This window comes from Triticum dicoccoides, chromosome 4B, assembly GCF_002162155.2.
Source record: "Triticum dicoccoides isolate Atlit2015 ecotype Zavitan chromosome 4B, WEW_v2.0, whole genome shotgun sequence".
Taxonomy (NCBI): Eukaryota; Viridiplantae; Streptophyta; class Magnoliopsida; order Poales; family Poaceae; genus Triticum; species Triticum dicoccoides.
Window position 1 is genome coordinate 424851566 of NC_041387.1, and position 17982 is coordinate 424869547.

Consider the following 17982-nt stretch of genomic DNA (forward strand, 5'->3'; position numbering starts at 1 on the left):
TAATGGTGAATAAAAGGTACATGCGGAAGTGTGACACATGTGTTGACATTCTGATCTGAGTCAGTCCATTCTTCCACCGGGGGTTAAGGAATTAGGATCTATTCTCTCTATCAGGATCACGTGTTACAAATCAGTAGTACCTTATAAGTTTGATGGATACAAGCCTAGTTCAGTTCTACTACCACATTATGTTGTTAGAATGGATTCAGAACTTTGATATGATGATGTTGAGTGCGTACGAAATCCTTTGTCAAATGTCTCAAAATCCTTCTTGAGCATTTACAGCTGTTATGCTGCCGAAATTTTGCTAGAAATTCTAATGCCTTTGCATTATGATTGTGCTTTCAGATGGCCACTCGCGACCTCAATCAAGTGGTTCGCCTGACTCGATGCCTAGATGTACCCGGCCATACTGCCAAGTTGGTCAGGGTAATGACTGAGGCTGGATACCGCTGGTATCCTGAGTACACGGTCGAAGAGCAATTCTGAGACTTTAATCAAAGCCAGTATCTCTGCACTGTCAGGATATTTCCATCTTATCCTGGATCCACCGAGCCTCTTCACTGCTCCTATGGACTCGGGGTTACTATTGAGATGGCTGTGCAGGACGCCGCCTACTCTATGATGACCATTATGCGAGTCAGATCTGGTCTATTTCGGGACTCTGATTTCCGGTATATGCCAGGATCACTTCCGGGAGCACAAGGGTATCTCCAGGCTATCTATGCTGACCCCACCCAGGAGGATTCACGGACTCGCACCACTGCTGAGATGCTCGAGGATAAGGACCGTGAAAATCGGGCCTTGAGGTTAGAGCTCTTCAATACCCGTGCTGACCATTGGGCCACATTGACTCGGTTCCTGAATTAATAAGCTTCTGTTAAAGAAGCCCCCAGGTATACTGAGCGCGGGTAGCGCGTCAAGTGTGTGCGAACAAAGTTTCGACAAGGAAGATTTTTACAAGCAACTTTTTTCCGAGAAAGTATAATGCTTGGTCGAACCGAACACAAGTTAGAAATTTTAAAACTTTCAGCATGAAGGCAACTTAGCTGGTTAATGTGTTCGGTATTGACGATGCGGTCCGAGCTTGATGCGGGACAAGATTCCATCCCCCAAGCCGGTCCCGAGGTGGCGGAGCAAAGAGCTCGGCACTGTGAAGTGGTGACATAGCATGGTCAATGCAGGACAGCAGAGTGATGCCAAAGTCCACGACATGGGGTAGTGAAGTGTTGACGAAGCCCCCCGTCCAGCCGAGGTGACGCCAAAGGATATAGTCCGGCTGGATCATTTTCCTGTGCACAAAAAATAGTGCAAACCAGAGATAATAGTAAAAAAAATCGTTGCATAATAAATAATTTATGCAAAGTGAGTAATAAAAGAAATATGGCCTGGCGCCGAAGTCGATGTCGATGCAGGTCGTCGGCGTAATGCAATAAAGGCGTGGCAAAGCCTGGATTCACAGGTCGGTCCGAGTTCCGGATGCGGCGTTCGCCGGACTATGTACGGAAACTGACCGAACCATCATGCGACGTCGATAATGCAGCCACCATTTGATAGACCTGTGTACATATGATGGACAAACCAGAGTAATAATTCCTTGGAAAAAATTAACACAAACAAGTAAAAAGAAATACTAGGATTAATAGCACCTGGTTTATTTGTTGTAGCAGTCCGAAGGAAGGTGATTCCCAAAATTGGGACTCGATCCGTGCACCCATTGCCTGGTCGGCTAGTGACGCCGAAGTGTCCGGAGTAGGTTGATGAAGAGACGGCGAAGCCACCGGTCCAGCCGAGATGTCGAAGTAGGTCGGCGTGATGGACACCAGCTTGAAGAAGCAATAGTGCGGCCCTGTCGATGCAGGTCGTGACGCGGTCGATGCCGGCTTGATGAAGCGACCGTGTGGCGATGCAGGTGTGCCCGCTCTGTGTAATTCGTGGGGCGGCGATGTTGGTGACGATTTATCCTTCGCGATGCCGAACTATTGTTCGGCTGGCCGAGATGATGTTCCGAAGAAATTGAGCTCAGCTCAACAAAGCGACGACGTGTCTAACACAGGTCGGCCACCGTGGAGTGATGTTGTCGGGCTGGTTTGACACCGGCGCGATGGTGAAGTTCGTATTGCAAAAATACTTTTAATACTACTGGGATGTGTTTGAGAATAAAACACAACACCCCATACAAAAACTTCCTTCAAAAAGGATGTCCGAGATCCCGTTCATAAAGAAGATGAATTCAGGTCGGATTCGTTCTCGCGCATAAAATAGATCCAAAAAGTGATGCACTAATCGGAAGTTTCCCGGAGTTTGGACGGTCGGATCGAGCTGAATTTTTGGCAGGTGGTAGATATGGGAATTCCGCAGTAAATCAACGGTTGGGTCCTCCAAAGGACATTCGAGCTAGATGCTGGATACCACGCCCTAATCTCGTCCAGATTCTCATCCAGATTCAACAGGGCTCCGGTATATCGGAGATTGCCGGACATTCCTCCATTGGAACTCGACGAAATTTTTGCAGGGTTGTTGTAGACTTAATTCCGCATAATTCCATCGAAGTAATTGTTTAAGCGACACTCGAGGAGGCGGTGGAGGCGGATACAAGTTTGTTGTCCAGAAAAACAGCACGGTCGCCTGAGGGCAATGTTGACGTTGAGCCCCCGAGCTCCATGGATGACTCCTCCATGATCTTGATAGAGATCAGAGTTGATTTTGATGAAGGCCCTCATCCGAACATGACGATCGGAGGTAGGGCGCAGTCCTCGGTTAAGCCAAGGTGACCAGTCGAGCTGGTCACAAAGAAGCCGACGTCGCAGTTGACCTGCAGTCGAGCCATTGATCCTTTCGCCGATCACACAGTGGAACTCTCAATGAAAGCACCAATGTCGGTGTCAAAACCGGCGGATCTCGGGTAGGGGGTCCCGAACTGTGCGTCTTAGGATCAATGGTAACAAGAGACAAGGGACACGATGTTTTACCCAGGTTCGGGCCCTCTTGATGGAGGTAAAACCCTACGTCCTGCTTGATTGATATTGATGATGTGGGTATTACAAGAGTAGATCTACCACGAGATCAAGGAGGCTAAACCCTAGAAGCTAGCCTATGGTATGATTGTTGTTGTATATTGTATATTTGTCGACTAGCCTGGCCCTGGTTTATATAATGCACCAGAGGCCTAGGATAACAAGAGTCCTAACCGAATACGCCGGTGGGGAGGAGTCCTTGTCTTGATCGCCAAGTCTTGTGGAATCTTCCTTGTATGCGGCAACTGTCCGGACTGGCCCATGAGTATACGGCCATGGGGGTCCTCGGCCCAATCCAACTGATCGGGAGACGACATGGTGAGTACCCCCTAGTCCAGGACACCGTCAGCCACCTTGGTAGCGTCAAGGCTTTCCTGGAAAAAGACCCCATCATCGAAATCAATGGACGTCTTCGGGTCATCATGAAATCCCGGGTCTTCGTCACGGGCATGACTCTCCGGTTGAGGAGAGGGGAAGCTGATAGACTCGACCTGGCGCCTCCAATTCTGTTCGGAAAAATAGTAGATCCGGTCAATATACAGATGTAATGTCCAAACTATGAAACGAAAAGTTGAACTTACCCATTCTATGGGATTATAGCTCGCATAGCCATCCCTGTTCCTCAAACGGGCAAACTCTTCTTTTTCTCCTTTGAAGAGATCGACTAGTATGGCAACCATTGCCGCTTGGTTATCCGGCCCCTGCCGCTTGTAACAGGACGCATCGTCTATCCCTTTATGGCACCACAGGGGGTGAGTCCTTTGTTGAAGAGGTTGTACGCACTGAGTGATGGCCGCGACCATCATGTTAACAATGGCTAACTTGCTATGGCTCAGCAGCCGAACTTTGGCGGCCAAGCATAGCACCTCGGCGCTCTCTTCTTGGGAAGGGCTTTTTGGCCGCCAGTTGAACCGCTTCTTTAGATGAGCGTATGAATATTCAGGAAAACCCCTCCAAACTGGCTCGGATAAGGGGTCATCTTCAATATAAAATCATTCCAAGGTCCAATCTTCGGAATCCTTCTTCGGGATCCCAATAAGATACCCGTCCCGGCTATGCGCCATACACGGGCTCCGCCTACTTCAAAAATTGACCCCCACGGGTACGAGGGGCGAGGTAGAAATATTTCCTCCATAACTCAAAATGAGTCTCATAGCCCAAGAACATCCCGCAAAGGGTGACGAAGTCAGAGATGGGCAATATGGATCCGGGGGTGAGGTGGTGAAGCTGGATCCCGTAAAATTCTAGCAAGCCCCGCGGGAAGGGGTGAATGGGGAAGCCTAGACCTCGTAGAAGGAAAGTCATGAAACATACCCTCTCTTCCTTGCTTGGGACAGGGAAGTTCTCTGTGAAGGCCTCATCATTCACGGAAGTTAATCCAGCACGGACAGATATGAGATCTACAGTAGGAAGATATCCTTGCATTTGGAGATTGCTTAACTGGAGGCGTGAAGCCGAGCAGCTAGCCCAGTCGCCCAGGAGAAGGCCATGAGGGCGTGAGGATGAACCTAGGCCGCTGGCCATTTGACCTGGGATTTCTTTGCTTTGGTCTTGGCTTTTCGCTTTGGATGGATTAACCACCCGTCGCGCTCTTGATTTGTTGTATAGGTACGCTTTCTTGCCCCAGAGGGGCATTTCTGTAAAAGAGCGCTGGACTGTTTGCCTCCTGATGGGCGCACCGAAGTCGAGGGTCATCTTTAGCCCTCGATGAAAATTAATGTTGAGGGTCCTACAATGACTTGACGGATTAGGAGGTCATCAGCGACCGAACAACTAAAACAATGAAACAAGGAAGGGATGACGAACTTGCCTCGCAAGCCGAAGATTTAGGGCACGCAGGGCAGCTGGTAGTCACGAACCCCGACATTGCAGGCTAGTTCGGGGGCTACTAAGAGAGACCTAGACTAGGGGGTCTTCGGGCCACTGTCTCATCTTTCATGGGCTGGACAGGTGGGCCGCACTACAACTGCTGGAAGCTCGGACTACGAGGCAGCTTCGTATCCGGACAAGAGATCTTGGGTGCCTTGGTGTATCCTCCAAGTCACGATAGAAGATTCGGCATGTTTATTCCCTTGTTGTAACCGACCATATGTAACCCTAGTACCCCTAGTGTTTATATAAACCAGAGGGTTTAGTCCGTAGAGGCCAGAACAACAACCATCATCCTACTCATCTAGGGTTTAGTTCATCTCATGTCGTGGTAGATCGACTCTGTAATCATCCTATACACTTCAATATAATCAAGCAGGATGTAGGGTTTTACCTCTTAGAGAGGGCCCGAACATGGGTAAACATCGTGTCCTTTGTCCCTTGTTCCCCATTGATCCAAGATCCACAACTCGGGACCCCCTACCCGAGATCCACCGGTTTTGACACTGATTGTGGTTGTGCCTACTAGAGAGTGGATGTTCGAGTGCCGGCGAGATGTACGAGTGGACCTCATGTTTTTTTTGACTGAACACTCTAGGGCAAAAAACCCCACAGCCTTTTCTCTAAGTGGACCTCCTGTTATTTGCATCTGAATGCTGGTGTGGTCCTAAGACCTACCAATGATGGTGTGGGGCCCTAGGTGGGCCCCAAATGATAGGGGCTTGACCCTACCTATAGTAGGTGACCTCATCACCGTGTGTGGCCCATTCACCAGTTGGACATCTCCAACGCCTTTCTGCATGGCCATCTTGCCGAGCGTGTGTTCTGTGAGAAGCCCACTGGATTTTCCAATGCTGAGCTCCCGGATCACGTGTGTCTGCTATTCCGTATGGGCCAAAGCAGGCGCCCCAGGCGCCCCAGGCGTGCTACCAGCGTATTGCGGCCTTCCTCCAACAGCTCGGGTTTCGCACCACTCGTTCCGATGCCTCACTGTTCTTCTACCATCAAGGCGCCACTACTGCATATATGTTGCTCTATGTTGACGACATCACCCTGATGGCATCCTCTCCTGAGCTTCTTCAGCAGCTCATGACTCGTCTCTGTGATGAGTTTACCCTCAAGGACTTGGGGGCCCTGTATTACTTCCTCAGCATCGATGTTGTTCGATGCGCCGATGGGTTTTTTCCGCATCAGCAGAAGTCTGCTCACGAGTTACTCGAGCGAGATGGCATGCTTGATTGCAAGCCCGCCACCACGCCTGTCGGCACCAAGGCGAATATTTCTGCTTTGGAGGGTTCTCCTGCATCTGACGTTGTGTTCTATCGCTCCATCGTTGGTGCCTTGTAGTACTTGACACTCACAAGCCCGGATCTGCAATATGCCTTTCAGCAGGTGTGCTTCCAGATAAACTCCTCACGTGACTCCCACTAGACTCTGGTGAATCCGTATCCTCCCGTACTTGTGCGGTACCATGACCTTGGACTCACACTGACAGCTTCCGTCTCCACTGACATTGTCGCCTACTCTGACATTGACTTGGCTGGCTGCCCTGACACGCGTCGCTCTACGTCAGGCTACTATGTCAACCTTGGGCCCTCGCTGATTTCATGGCCGTCCAAGCGACAACCTACGGTCTCTCACTCAAGTGCTGAGGCGGAGTACCACGAGTGGCTAATGCAATTGTTGAGTACTCTTGGCTCCATCAGTTGCTCTAGGAGTTGCTTTGTGGGGTTCACAAGGCCACAATCATCTGTTGTGATAACGTCTCCGCCGTCTACCTCTCCGCTAATCATGTTCATCATCGTCGAACAAAGAACATCGAGCTCGAAATTCACTCCGTTTGTGAATAGGTGGCACTTGGGCGCGTTCAGATTCTTCATGTGCCCACCGCTCAGCAGTTTGTCGATGTTATGACAAAGGGGCTACCGACGTCTGTCTTTGAGGAGTTCCGGTCCAGTCTTTGCGTCTCCGGGGACGCTTCAACTGTGCCGGGGGGTGTTGAACATACGTTATCCTTTATAAATGTATAGAACTAGGGTCTTGTATTTATACCGCCGTACCTCCTCTCCCCCCTCTGTATATTTGTATATCTTGAGATACAAGTAGAGGTCGGTCCACCCTGTACCTATATATGTGCGTCATGCACACGATCAATGAATTGTCGATGCATGCAATCCTTTCCTTTCATCTAACACCATCCAACGGCTGAACGAAGGCATATTGTTCACCCGCACAGTTCCGTCGGACCTTGTTTAGAGATCATAAGTGAGAGCATCTACAAACTACAGTTGGACTTGACAAATCCAGCACTTCAAACGTCCGCGGACGTGGCTGGAGGCGTCCGCAGGCATTGATCGGTCACACCTCATTTTCTTTCTTTGCACACCGGACACCTCAATTAGCATACCTTAAATCCATACTAAGTCATGCAACATAAATGATGCAACACACATTGTGCGGCTACTACATCAGGACATTGTCATCGGACTACCAAAATTTGACATGTTCTACCTACATATTAGCTATGGAGAAGATCATTCATGGTTGCCTTTGCCCTTCCCGGCACCCTTGTCGTCCTTTTCGCAGAAGTAGCGGTCGAAAAAGCAGTATGGATCAAGCCGCATCTGCTCTTCGCCGGAGCTGTCTGACCCGTCGCTCCCCTCATTTTCCTCCTTGAGGGGGGGGAGCAGTTCGGCCATGGCATGGACAGCCCGATTCTGCCCTAGGGCGAGGATGCGCGTGTTCCTTCGATGCATGCGTGAATGCCTTTCTCCTTTATAGCAACGCGCGCTGTCGTATCCGCCGTCTCAGCCACCTCCATGTCGGCAACGAGGCAGCCCTCGGCCAACCTCATCCCCTCCTTCCCACAACGGGCATATCGGTCCCGGTAGCACTCATACTCCGACGGACCAATGATGGAGAAAGAGAGATTGGAAGGCTCCCGGGAGGACCACGATGATCCAGCCACGGGGGATCCGAGCGCCCCAACCACCGACGCAATAGACTTGAGCCGGACAGATCCCGCCGTCAGTCGGGCACAGTCCTCCCGGGAGCGACGGAGGGCAATGCGGACGGCCATTGCCTGCTCCAACCTGCACGGGGTGACACCCTAGTCGATGGATCCGTAGTCGGTAGTTCCGCTGTCTGTCATGCCGGGGAAGGCCGGAGATCGCTAAACGGGAGCTAAAGGGATAGAGTGGACTGAAGTGTAGTAGTTAGAGTTTGGTCTCGGGAGAGGAGGGGACGAATATATGTGAAGTCGGATGGGCCAACGCGGGGTCGTCAGACGTGGCGAACGCGTTAGGAGCGCTTGAGCCACCTTATATCCGTTCCATATTTGAATTGGATATGAAAGGTACGTGTCGGACCGTTCGAGTCGTTTTTTCAGCAAAATGGTTACACCGGTATCAGACAACGGTTAGCGCCAGCTTAACTGATTACGAAGCGCGGGCATCATTTAGACAGGGCTGCTGAGCTCGATCGCCCCGACATGCATGTCTGCTCCGCTAGCCGGGCCGTTACCACGGAACGCTAGCGGACAGCGCTGGCTCCATGCATGCACGGCACGGGCAGAGCCAGAGCGCCGAGTCGGCACGCTCGCCACCAGACACGACGCAGCAGTTTTCGGCTGGGACGGGGGCATGTCATGGTATTCATGCCCGTCCCCGCGCCAGCGGCCGCGGCGCAAAACGATGCGAGTAGGTGCGCGGGGTCCCGTGGCCGTACGTACCTGCCGCGCGAGCGCCGCCGAGCACATCGCGTCGACCGGCCCGCACTCTCCTCCCGCGCGCGGTGGTACTGTTGCTGCTTGCTTTCTACTACTCCTACACTACTCGTAGCTTCGATCGGCTCGATATTAATTTATCAACAAAGATCCCCACGGACCTGTTCTATTCATCAGTGTCAAGTGAGCATTCAGATTTCAGAAGCGATGCGGCACCACGTGAGAGAAAGACGAGGCGGGCAGAGAGGAATGAGTGAGTAGCACTCGTACTACTAGTGCTGGCACAGGGGTAGACTAGTGTGTAGTAGACTACACTTGCGCATAGAGCTACTGCGTGTGCACAGGGTGCCAGTGTGGCGCCACGTGGTGGTGTCTCCCAAGGTACAAAAGAGCTTAGGATCCGTTCGACCTCGACCTCGTAGTGATGGACGGATCGATGGAGCGGGAGCCTTTTCTTTTCTCTTCTGCATGCATAGCCTCTTTTGCTTTCTACCCACTCTCACACTATGTGCTGTGCATTTCTCCTCTCGCTTCTTTAAGGCTAGTCATAATGAGAAGTAACTTAAACTAGTAATATACATATGTTACTAGTCTATGTTACCACCTTCATAGTGGGAAGTGTCATAGGTGTAGTAACATGCATATCTTCATTTATTGCTTTGTAGACTCATTTTGTATTGAAAACTGTTATGTGATGATAACATATTATGTTACTCTATTTGTCTCTCTCATCTTTAATTATATGACACGTTATTTTTTTGCTTATGTGACATCTATGTTACTACTTATGTTACTCCCACTATGACTAGCCTAAGGTGTCGTGCTACTGTCATTGAATGCTAACCATGCCGCCGCATACTTTTCCTTCTATTCTCTCACTAGACTAAACCCTAAATGAATAAAACAAAACATAATTGAAGTAGAACTGTTATTTTTTTAAAACAAGATAAGATTGAAGTCATTTGGACTAGCCAAATGGGAGTAACTTAGAGTAGTAACATGCGTATGGTACTAGTCTATGTTACTACCTCCACAATGGGGAGTAACATATATGTGGTGCCATGCAACACTTCATTTATTAAGTTGTAGACTCATCTTGTCTTGATATGTGTGATGTTACTCATATTACTAGTAACTAGCTATGTTATCACATCACTTTTTTTTGAAACAAGACAAAAGACTTGCCATTTCATTGATAAAGGGAGAAAGTTTTAGATAGAAACCGCAAAGCGGCAAATAAAAGGCCTACTCTCATGGCACTACAACACCCAAATGTTTCGCTCCAGCCATAGCCCAAAGTAACACCTCCTGCTTGATTTTGTTGATGATGACCATGAAAGGGGCCGCCGAGTTGCGGAAGACTCTAGCATTGCGCTCCGACCAGAACTTCCAAGAGATGAGCATCATAAGAGAGGCAAGCGCCTTGGGCGAGTCAAGACGGAGCTGAAGGTTTCCATTCCACCATTCTCTAACTGAAGCCCTCGTCACCCAAGTAGACGTGGTGTTGTGATGCATGCCGAGCCATGGGAGGACGTCATTCCAAATGCGCATGGTGTAGCGACATTGGAAAAGCAGATGAGCCGCGGTTTCTTGGGTTTGCTTGCAAAGAGGACATAGACTGCAGTTAGGCCAAGCACGACGGCTCAAGCAGTCTGAAGTCCAGATTCTATCTTGAAGAACAAGCCAAGCAAAAAACTTGCATCGAGGAGGCGCCCACACCGTCCACACTGAATGGAGAAGGTCCGAGTCGGTGAGGCCTTCAAACTGAGCCTTGTAAGCCGAGGATGCAGAATATACCCCATCTTTGGTGAACTTCCATATAATCGAGTCTTCAACGTCGTCATCAAGGGCCACCGTTGTTAGCTTGTCCCAAAGGTTAGCAAACTGTTGGATGTGTTCCAGGGAGAGGCCATTTGAGCTGTCAATATTCACAATCCACTGGTTGTTGGCCATAGCTTGTTGAACTGAGGAATTTTTCTTGCGAGAGAGGTTGTAGATGCAAGGAGCGATGTCATGAGGGCACAATCCTCCTAGCCAAGATGAATTCCAGAACCTCGTTGTCCTTCCATTTCCCACGGTGACCATGGTGGCTGCCGCAAGAGAACTCGCGGTCGTCTTCTGTACACGGCACTCCCATGCCAATCCATGGCTTGCTCTTATCTTTCCACTCAAACCATAACCATCGATGTCTCAGGGCCTTAGCAAATTTCTTCAGATTTAGCACCCCCAAGCCACCCTTGTTCTTCGGTTTACAAATAAGGTCCCAGTTTACCTTGCATTTCCCTCCGAAAACCTTGTCCGTGCCTGCCCAAAGATATGCACGGCGGGTGCTATCAATTTTCTGGAGGACCTCCACGGGGACGTCAAGGGGAGTGAGATGATATATTGCGATGGACGTTAGGGCAACCTTGACAAGAACCGTTCGACCTGCAACAGCCACATGTCTTCCTTGCCAACGAGGGAGCTTGCCTGCAATCTTATCTTCAAGATGCTGGAAGTGGATTCGCTTGAGACGCTTAACAGACAGAGGAAGCCAAGATAACGCATCGGAAATGATGAACGAACCGCCGGAAAAGCATGGAGGATGTCGTCCAAATTGATACCATCACATAATAGGAGCAACAAGAATCTTAACACGGTTGTTGACAAGACCGATCACATCTCCAAATGAAGCCAGAGTGGCAGCCAGGAATTGAACATCCTCCTTAATTGATTTGATAAAGATGGCAGCATCATCAGCATAAAGGGAAGCTCGAACGGTTGGGGTTGTACCACACAGAGGATGGAGGTGCCCTTGGGCAGTAGCTTTGCTGAGGAGATGATGGAGTGGATCGATGGCGAGGACAAAAAGAAGGGGGGACAGCGGGTCGCCCCGTCGAAGGCCACATCCATGCTTCAGGGGGGGTCTCCCAACACCCCATTGATCAACACTCTCTAGGTGGATAGTAGAGCGGCAACCCAATCCCGAAATCTGACCGGAAAGCGAAGATGTTGGAGAAGATCCATGAGAAAGTCCCAACGCACATAGTCAAACGCCTTCTTGATATCAAGCTTGAATAGAAGAGCCGGGCTGTTTTTTCGATGCAGTTTTCTCGCCAAGTTTCTGACATACATGAAGTTGTCATGGATGCTTCTCTTTTTGATGAAGGCACTCTGGGCGTTTGAGACAAGGTCGTGCATATGAGGTGCCATCCAGGTAGCCATCATCTTGGCAATTATCTTCGCAAAAGCGTGAATGAGGCTAATGGGGCGAAAGTCCAAGATGGATTCTGCCCCATCCTTCTTTGGAATGAGAGCAATGTTCGCCGAGTTGATCTAGTGCAAATTCTCAGAGCGTAAGTTGGAGGAGTGGTTGACCATGAGCATGATATCATCTTTTATTATTTCCCAACCCTCCTTGAAGAAGGCCCCAGGAAAGCCATCGGATCCCGGTGCTTTGTCACTGTGAAGATCAAAAATTGCCTTTTTCACCTCTTGCTCTGTGAAGGCCACTCCGTGATCCGTGAGGTCGCACTCAGGGACCGGGATATTGTCCCAGTTGAAAATGGTGTGACGCAGAAGACCACGTTTGGTGACCTTCACGAAATGATCTTGGATGATGGCCTTCTTATGATCATGGGAACTAACCCATCCGTTTTTATGCTTGAGGCGATGGATTAAGTTCTTCCTTATTCTATGATTGACCCGTAGGTGGAAAAAACGAGTGTTGGCGTCTCCATTTTTTAGGTTGGTAATTCGTGAGCTTTGTCGCTTCCGTGCACGCTCCATAATGGCCAAGGCAACCACCTTCCGTTTGAGGCGCTTCCGTAGATCTCGCTCGTCAGTGCTAAGGGGCCGAAGTTCTTGAGCCACATCCAGGCGAAGGATAACTTCCAGAGCCATGTGGAGTTGCACCTTCGAGTGCGCAAAGATCGTCTTGCTCCATCTCCTCAAGTTTTGACTAGTTTCTTTTAACTTGTGAAAAGGATGTGGTAAGGATCAGTGTGATTAATATCCTTATTCCAAGCTTCCTGGACAACCTCTTTGAACCCAGGCATTTTGATCCAAAAGTTTTCGAAACGGAAGGACTTTGATCTCCTTGGGTCGTTGTCATTTGCAAGGAGGAGGGGCAGTGATCGGACTGTGATGACGAGAGTGCGTGGAGAAGGTGAGTGCAAAAATCGAAGTCCCAATCTTCATTACAAAAGAAAGAGTCAAGCTTGCTTAAGGTTGGGTCACTCCGTTCATTACTCCAAGTGAATTTTCTATTTTGCGAGTGTATCTCTTTGAGCTCGCAAGTGTTCAATGCGTTACGGAAGCGGACAAGTCTGCTCCGGTCGACGTTTGCTCTATTCTTGTCTCGGGCACGATATATTTGGTTAAAGTCACCAGTGACTAACCACTTTGAACCATGCGGAGGTTTCTCGCCAACCAACTCCTGGAAGAAAGCATCCTTGAGGTTGCTTCTTGTTGGTCTGTAGACCATTGTTAGCTTAAAGGTTTTATTGGATGCATTGATCGTGACGTTGCAGGAGAGGAAGAAGGCTCCAATGCAAACATCCTTCACGTCCACAGTATGGTCATCCCAGAGAAGCAATCTTTGACCTCCCAAGTACGAAGTGATGAAAGGGTCGACGAGCTCTAGCTTGGTCTCCTGCAGGCAGACCAAGTGACATGGAGTAGCGATGATTGTTTCTCGGATTGTTGCTCGACGGTCAGGGCAATTTAAGCCTCGGACATTCCATCTTAGGATACTAAGATTTTGATCTATCATGGGAAACTTGGGATACATCAGTAGTGAAGTAGCAGTTGGTTGGAACACAACAAACATCAACCTGACATTCGACATTCAGCTCACACATATTGTAGCTTGACGAACCTAATAGAGCTAGCACAAGAGCCTTGCCAGGGCAGCAGATAGCATACGTCGACTTTCGACGATTGCAAACAGGCGTACACACACATACATAGAGGGGTTATAGCTATCATGAAAACTAGAGCACATCTTCTACAGGGGCTACAAGCGCTCCAGTCACTCCGCCGTGCCGGACACGTCCCCCGCCGTTGTCTGCAGCTCCGGTCCCGTCTCACCTCCGTGTGCCACCAAGGCATCCTCGACGGCTTGCGCCAAATTGTAGTCGAGGTTGAACAGCGCCCGGAGAGCCGCCACCGTGATGTCAGGGAGCTACCCTTGAAACATAGCCACGAATTTGCCAATGGCTTCTTCTGTGACTTCCTGGCCTTCATCCACGACGCTCGTGCGCTGGCACAATAGCTTCTTCGTCATCTTTGCAATTGGCATCTTGTTCTTCTTGGCTTGGAGACGCGGACTGGAGCGGGTAAGGTTGAAGCCTACCACCCTAGCCAGCGTCTTTCTTCTCCTTGTTGGTGGTCTTGGCCTTGGGGAGGATGAGCTTGGTGCGGCGAGCAGGGGTGGCTGGCAGGCCACAAACAGGGGAGAGCGCGGCTGCGTCCCCGCGCTACCAGCAACCGGACTGACCGCCAGGATTAGTTACTTGTCACATCATCTTTTTTGTTTAAATATGTGTGATGTTATCATCTATATTATTTTTATTGTGGGTAGTCTTACTACGCATGCATGTCCTAGAGGAGAGTGGATACCGTAAACTTGATATTTCTTACGCTTCCAAAGCCATTGTTTTTTGTAGCACGCGTCCTGTGGAAGTTTTAGGTTTTGACCCATAGAGGCCGGCGGGCACTGGGTCGTATCTTGAGACTTTAGTATATTTACAGGCCGGAGGTGTAAACTTGAAGCTAAAGCAATGAAGAAAAAAAAAACAATTGCAGAGCTCATGTCTCATCATGATGCTGGAAAACTCGATATTCTCCCTTTTTACCATGTGATGTGTTTGCCCAGCAGAGCACCACTGGCCCCAAAATTCACCGACCAAAATCCTGCTCAGGAAATTATCATTGCCAGGTTCCCGTTCCGCCTCGAGATGTATGCATGATCATTCAGACTATTATTCGTTAATCCACTCTGTGATGGTTAATTACTCATGACTGCCCGGCTTTAGCTAGTTCTACTCCACTCTGTGACACACCGTACTTGCCTGCCGTTCAAATTAATGTCAGGTTAATTACTCACTGCTTGCTGCAGCGCAGCAGCTGCATGCTGCCGCCTGCTCCCGAGCAAGGTGGCTCAGCTAGCTAGGCTAGGCTTCCACTGCTGCAGAGTGCAGTTTAGCTCGTGTACGTCCTCCAGCTTTTGTCCCGTCTCTTCTAACAAAGCGCAAGCTGAGAAGTTACCTAAAATACCCTCGGTATTATTAGGGCCGAGGCTGTGGACACCGGGGGTGACGCAGTCATTGCGCGCGTCCTCTTCACCAATTATAATGCCACCCACGCTAACACAGCACGCGGGTCTAGTGCAGCTACCTCTCTCAACTTCCACATTCACGAGTCAAGACTCAAGACGCGATGCAGCCAACGGAGTCCGCCCAACGCCGGGCCTCGTCCACGGCCGCCACGACGCCCCGGCGGAGCGTGGGGTGCATGGCCGGCCTCCTCCGCCTGCTCTCCCCGTACCATCGCCACCGGAAGCGCCTCACCGCCAAGAACGCCACGCCCGAGGCCTCCCTACCGCCGCCGTCTCCGCCGCCCATGAAGAAGCCGGAAGCGTCCAAGTCACCAACGCAGGCCCCAGGGAAGCCGCAGACGCCGGCAGCTGTCCGGCGGCGGCGTTCATGCGAAGCACCTCGGAGCCCGACGATCGCTCTGGAGTACCGCCGAGCCAGCTGTGACAGCCCCAGGCCGCCGCCGCCAGCCATCGTCGCGCGCCTAATGGGCCTGGAGGGGTCTGCGCCGGCTTCTCCCGCCACGACCCCGCGGCCACGACCGCTGCCGACCCGCCCTCCTCCTCCCCCGCCACCAGAGATGGCCGCGGAGAAGCGGCGCAAGCTGCTGGGCGCACTGGAGAAATGCGACGACGACCTCCAGACACTGCGGCGGATCATCGCGGCCGTACGGGCTGCCGAGCTGCGGTCGGCCGCTGCGTCCGATGTCTCGCCGGCTCCGGCAGGGGAAGGCAAGGGCGCCAAGTGGATGGACGGCTCGTCGCCGCGGGTCGGGGCGCAGTATCCCAGCCCGGACTCGGTGCTGGACGCCATCACCTCACCGAGATTTCCATGCAGGAAGCGGTCGTCTCCATGCACACATCTCGATGCAGACAGCAAGCCCGAGATTTCCCGTTGCGGTAACGACGCGCTCATAGTACGATCCAAGATCGTGAAGCCCTCCCGAACACTTGTTTTCTCCGGTACGTGGTGGTATCTCTGATTCTCTGTCGCTCAAATACACAGTTCTCCATATAATTCACGTATACGTGCACGCATTTTATAGTACTCTGATGATCTGCACCGTGTTAGTTTCTCCAGATTAATTAAGCTTAAGTTTAGGGGTTTACGTGCCACATCAAAATTGTCAGTTGTCAGTATCTTCTGTCGTGAAAAATATGCAGCAGGCTTCACGGTAACACGTGTGGTTTCTCGTCTCGTTCATGCAGGGGACTACTGCAAGATCAAGCAATACTGCAACGAGCTGCACGCCATGGCCATGTACCACCACCCGGCGACGGTGGCGGCCGTCGAGGGGATACCGCGGTGGACGCCGTCGGCAGCCGAGGCGAACGGCTGGCAGCATCGGCGGCGGTGGGGCCTGCAGGGCGCAGAGCGGAGCCGGGCGATGGTGGAGAGCATGGGGGAGGTGTGGGGGCAGGGCGCCAGCGAGGAGCGGTGGGAGGCCGGCCTCGTCGGCGCCGCGCTGGAGCGCGCCATCCTGCAGGAACTGGTCTTGGACCTCGTGACGGAGCTGCTCGGGCACTCCGAGCGGGAAGCGCAGGCGCCGTTCGGCCAGTTTGGCCGCGGGCACGACCACGGCGGTGCCATGTGCCGGAAGAGGCTCTGTTTCTGACCGATCTCGCGTGCTCTGTTCTGGCTTCATGCGTGCGTACGTACGTACGTGTATTAATCTGAGGAGCTGGCCGGGCTCAAGTGAAGTGCGAGTGGAGCAAGCCACGAACGCACGTACGTAGTCCAAGGGATGGATGTCGGTGACTGACGACCCCATGATGTTGGTGGTGGTGGTATTGAAAGATCGGATACGCTGTGGCGCCGTTGTAGGTGAGGGCAATAAAGTGACGCGTCGCTTTAGAATGTGGGAGGTGATGAAGTGAGCACAGTGAGACTGACTCTGCTTTGCGATCATGAGGTCGGCTCCACGCGCAGCCTTGCGTTGCGCCCACAAGGACACCAACACAAGGCGTTGAGTTAAGCTTGCATACGAGATAGAGAAGGATGCGTGTCCAGCTCCATGGAAATTTACATGTACGAGTAGGACTCATCATTTAGTGGTGTAGTACGAGTAGTAGTACAGTTTTTTTTTTTTTTTTGGATTTACGAGAGTTTATGTGGACCGCTGTGCCCATTTCCGTCATTCTTGTTGTTCTGGATATACTGATTAATACCGGCTAATTAATTTTCGTCACCTGGAAACTTTTCTAAAATACTGTAGTAGTGTCTTCTTGCTCGTCTTCTATCCCGCCTAGGTCGCCGCCTTTATCATTCCACTGGAAAAAAAATCAAAAATACTACTCGTCATCTTGCTCGTCCTCCATCCCGCCAAGGTGGTCATCTTTATCCTCTTGTAGACAGAGCAGCAACGTTTAAAGAGAGCCGGTCCGAACACTAAATGTAGGACTCGACTGTTATAAACCACCTTTCTTTGATCTCTATCCTTTTCTTGCAGATGATATTTTCTCCATCCAAAAATCCGAATCGCTCACTCCGAACGCTCACTTTGAACCATCATTATGGCTAGGAGTCGGACGGCAAACCTGGCATTGACAATAGTAGCAAGGGATGATATCACTTGCCAGCCACTAACAGAGGGGAAGATGTGGACATAGAAGCGAAACGGTTCCATCTCTTTCTTTGGCGGCGCATTAGTGTGCTTCCTCCCCTTAGCACTTCTCAGTTTGGAGTTTTCCGAGCCCTGCATATGTCTCATTCTTGTTGTTCTGGATATACTGATTAATACCGGCTAATTAATTTTCGTCACCTGGAAACTTTTCTAAAATACTGTAGTAGTGTCTTCTTGCTCGTCTTCTATCCCGCCTAGGTCGCCGCCTTTATCATTCCACTGGAAAAAAAAATCAAAAATACTACTCGTCATCTTGCTCGTCCTCCATCCCGCCAAGGTGGTCATCTTTATCCTCTTGTAGACAGAGCAGCAACGTTTAAAGAGAGCCGGTCCGAACACTAAATGTAGGACTCGACTGTTATAAACCACCTTTCTTTGATCTCTATCCTTTTCTTGCAGATGATATTTTCTCCATCCAAAAATCCGAATCGCTCACTCCGAACGCTCACTTTG

At 50.7% G+C, this 17982-nt stretch overlaps 1 protein-coding gene across 1 annotated transcript; it reads left to right on the top strand.

Moving 5' to 3' along the window:
• Nucleotides 1-14985: 14985 nt before the first annotated feature.
• On the top strand, nucleotides 14986-17094 carry LOC119290660 (formin-like protein 3). The gene is made up of 2 exons (XM_037569292.1): nucleotides 14986-15868; nucleotides 16115-17094. The coding sequence occupies exons 1-2, from the start codon at nucleotides 15031-15033 to the stop codon at nucleotides 16519-16521; spliced, it is 1245 nt and encodes a 414-aa protein (XP_037425189.1). The 5' UTR covers nucleotides 14986-15030; the 3' UTR covers nucleotides 16522-17094.
• Nucleotides 17095-17982: the final 888 nt, after the last annotated feature.

What these genes read in the sequence shown, in the direction of transcription:
- LOC119290660 (XM_037569292.1), top strand. Translation starts at nt 15,031, where the DNA reads ATGCAGCCAACGGAGTCCGCCCAACGCCGGGCCTCGTCCACGGCCGCC. An exon ending in CCGAACACTTGTTTTCTCCG is followed by an intron (nt 15,869 to 16,114) that starts GTACGTGGTGGT and finishes TCGTTCATGCAG; the next exon opens with GGGACTACTGCAAGATCAAG.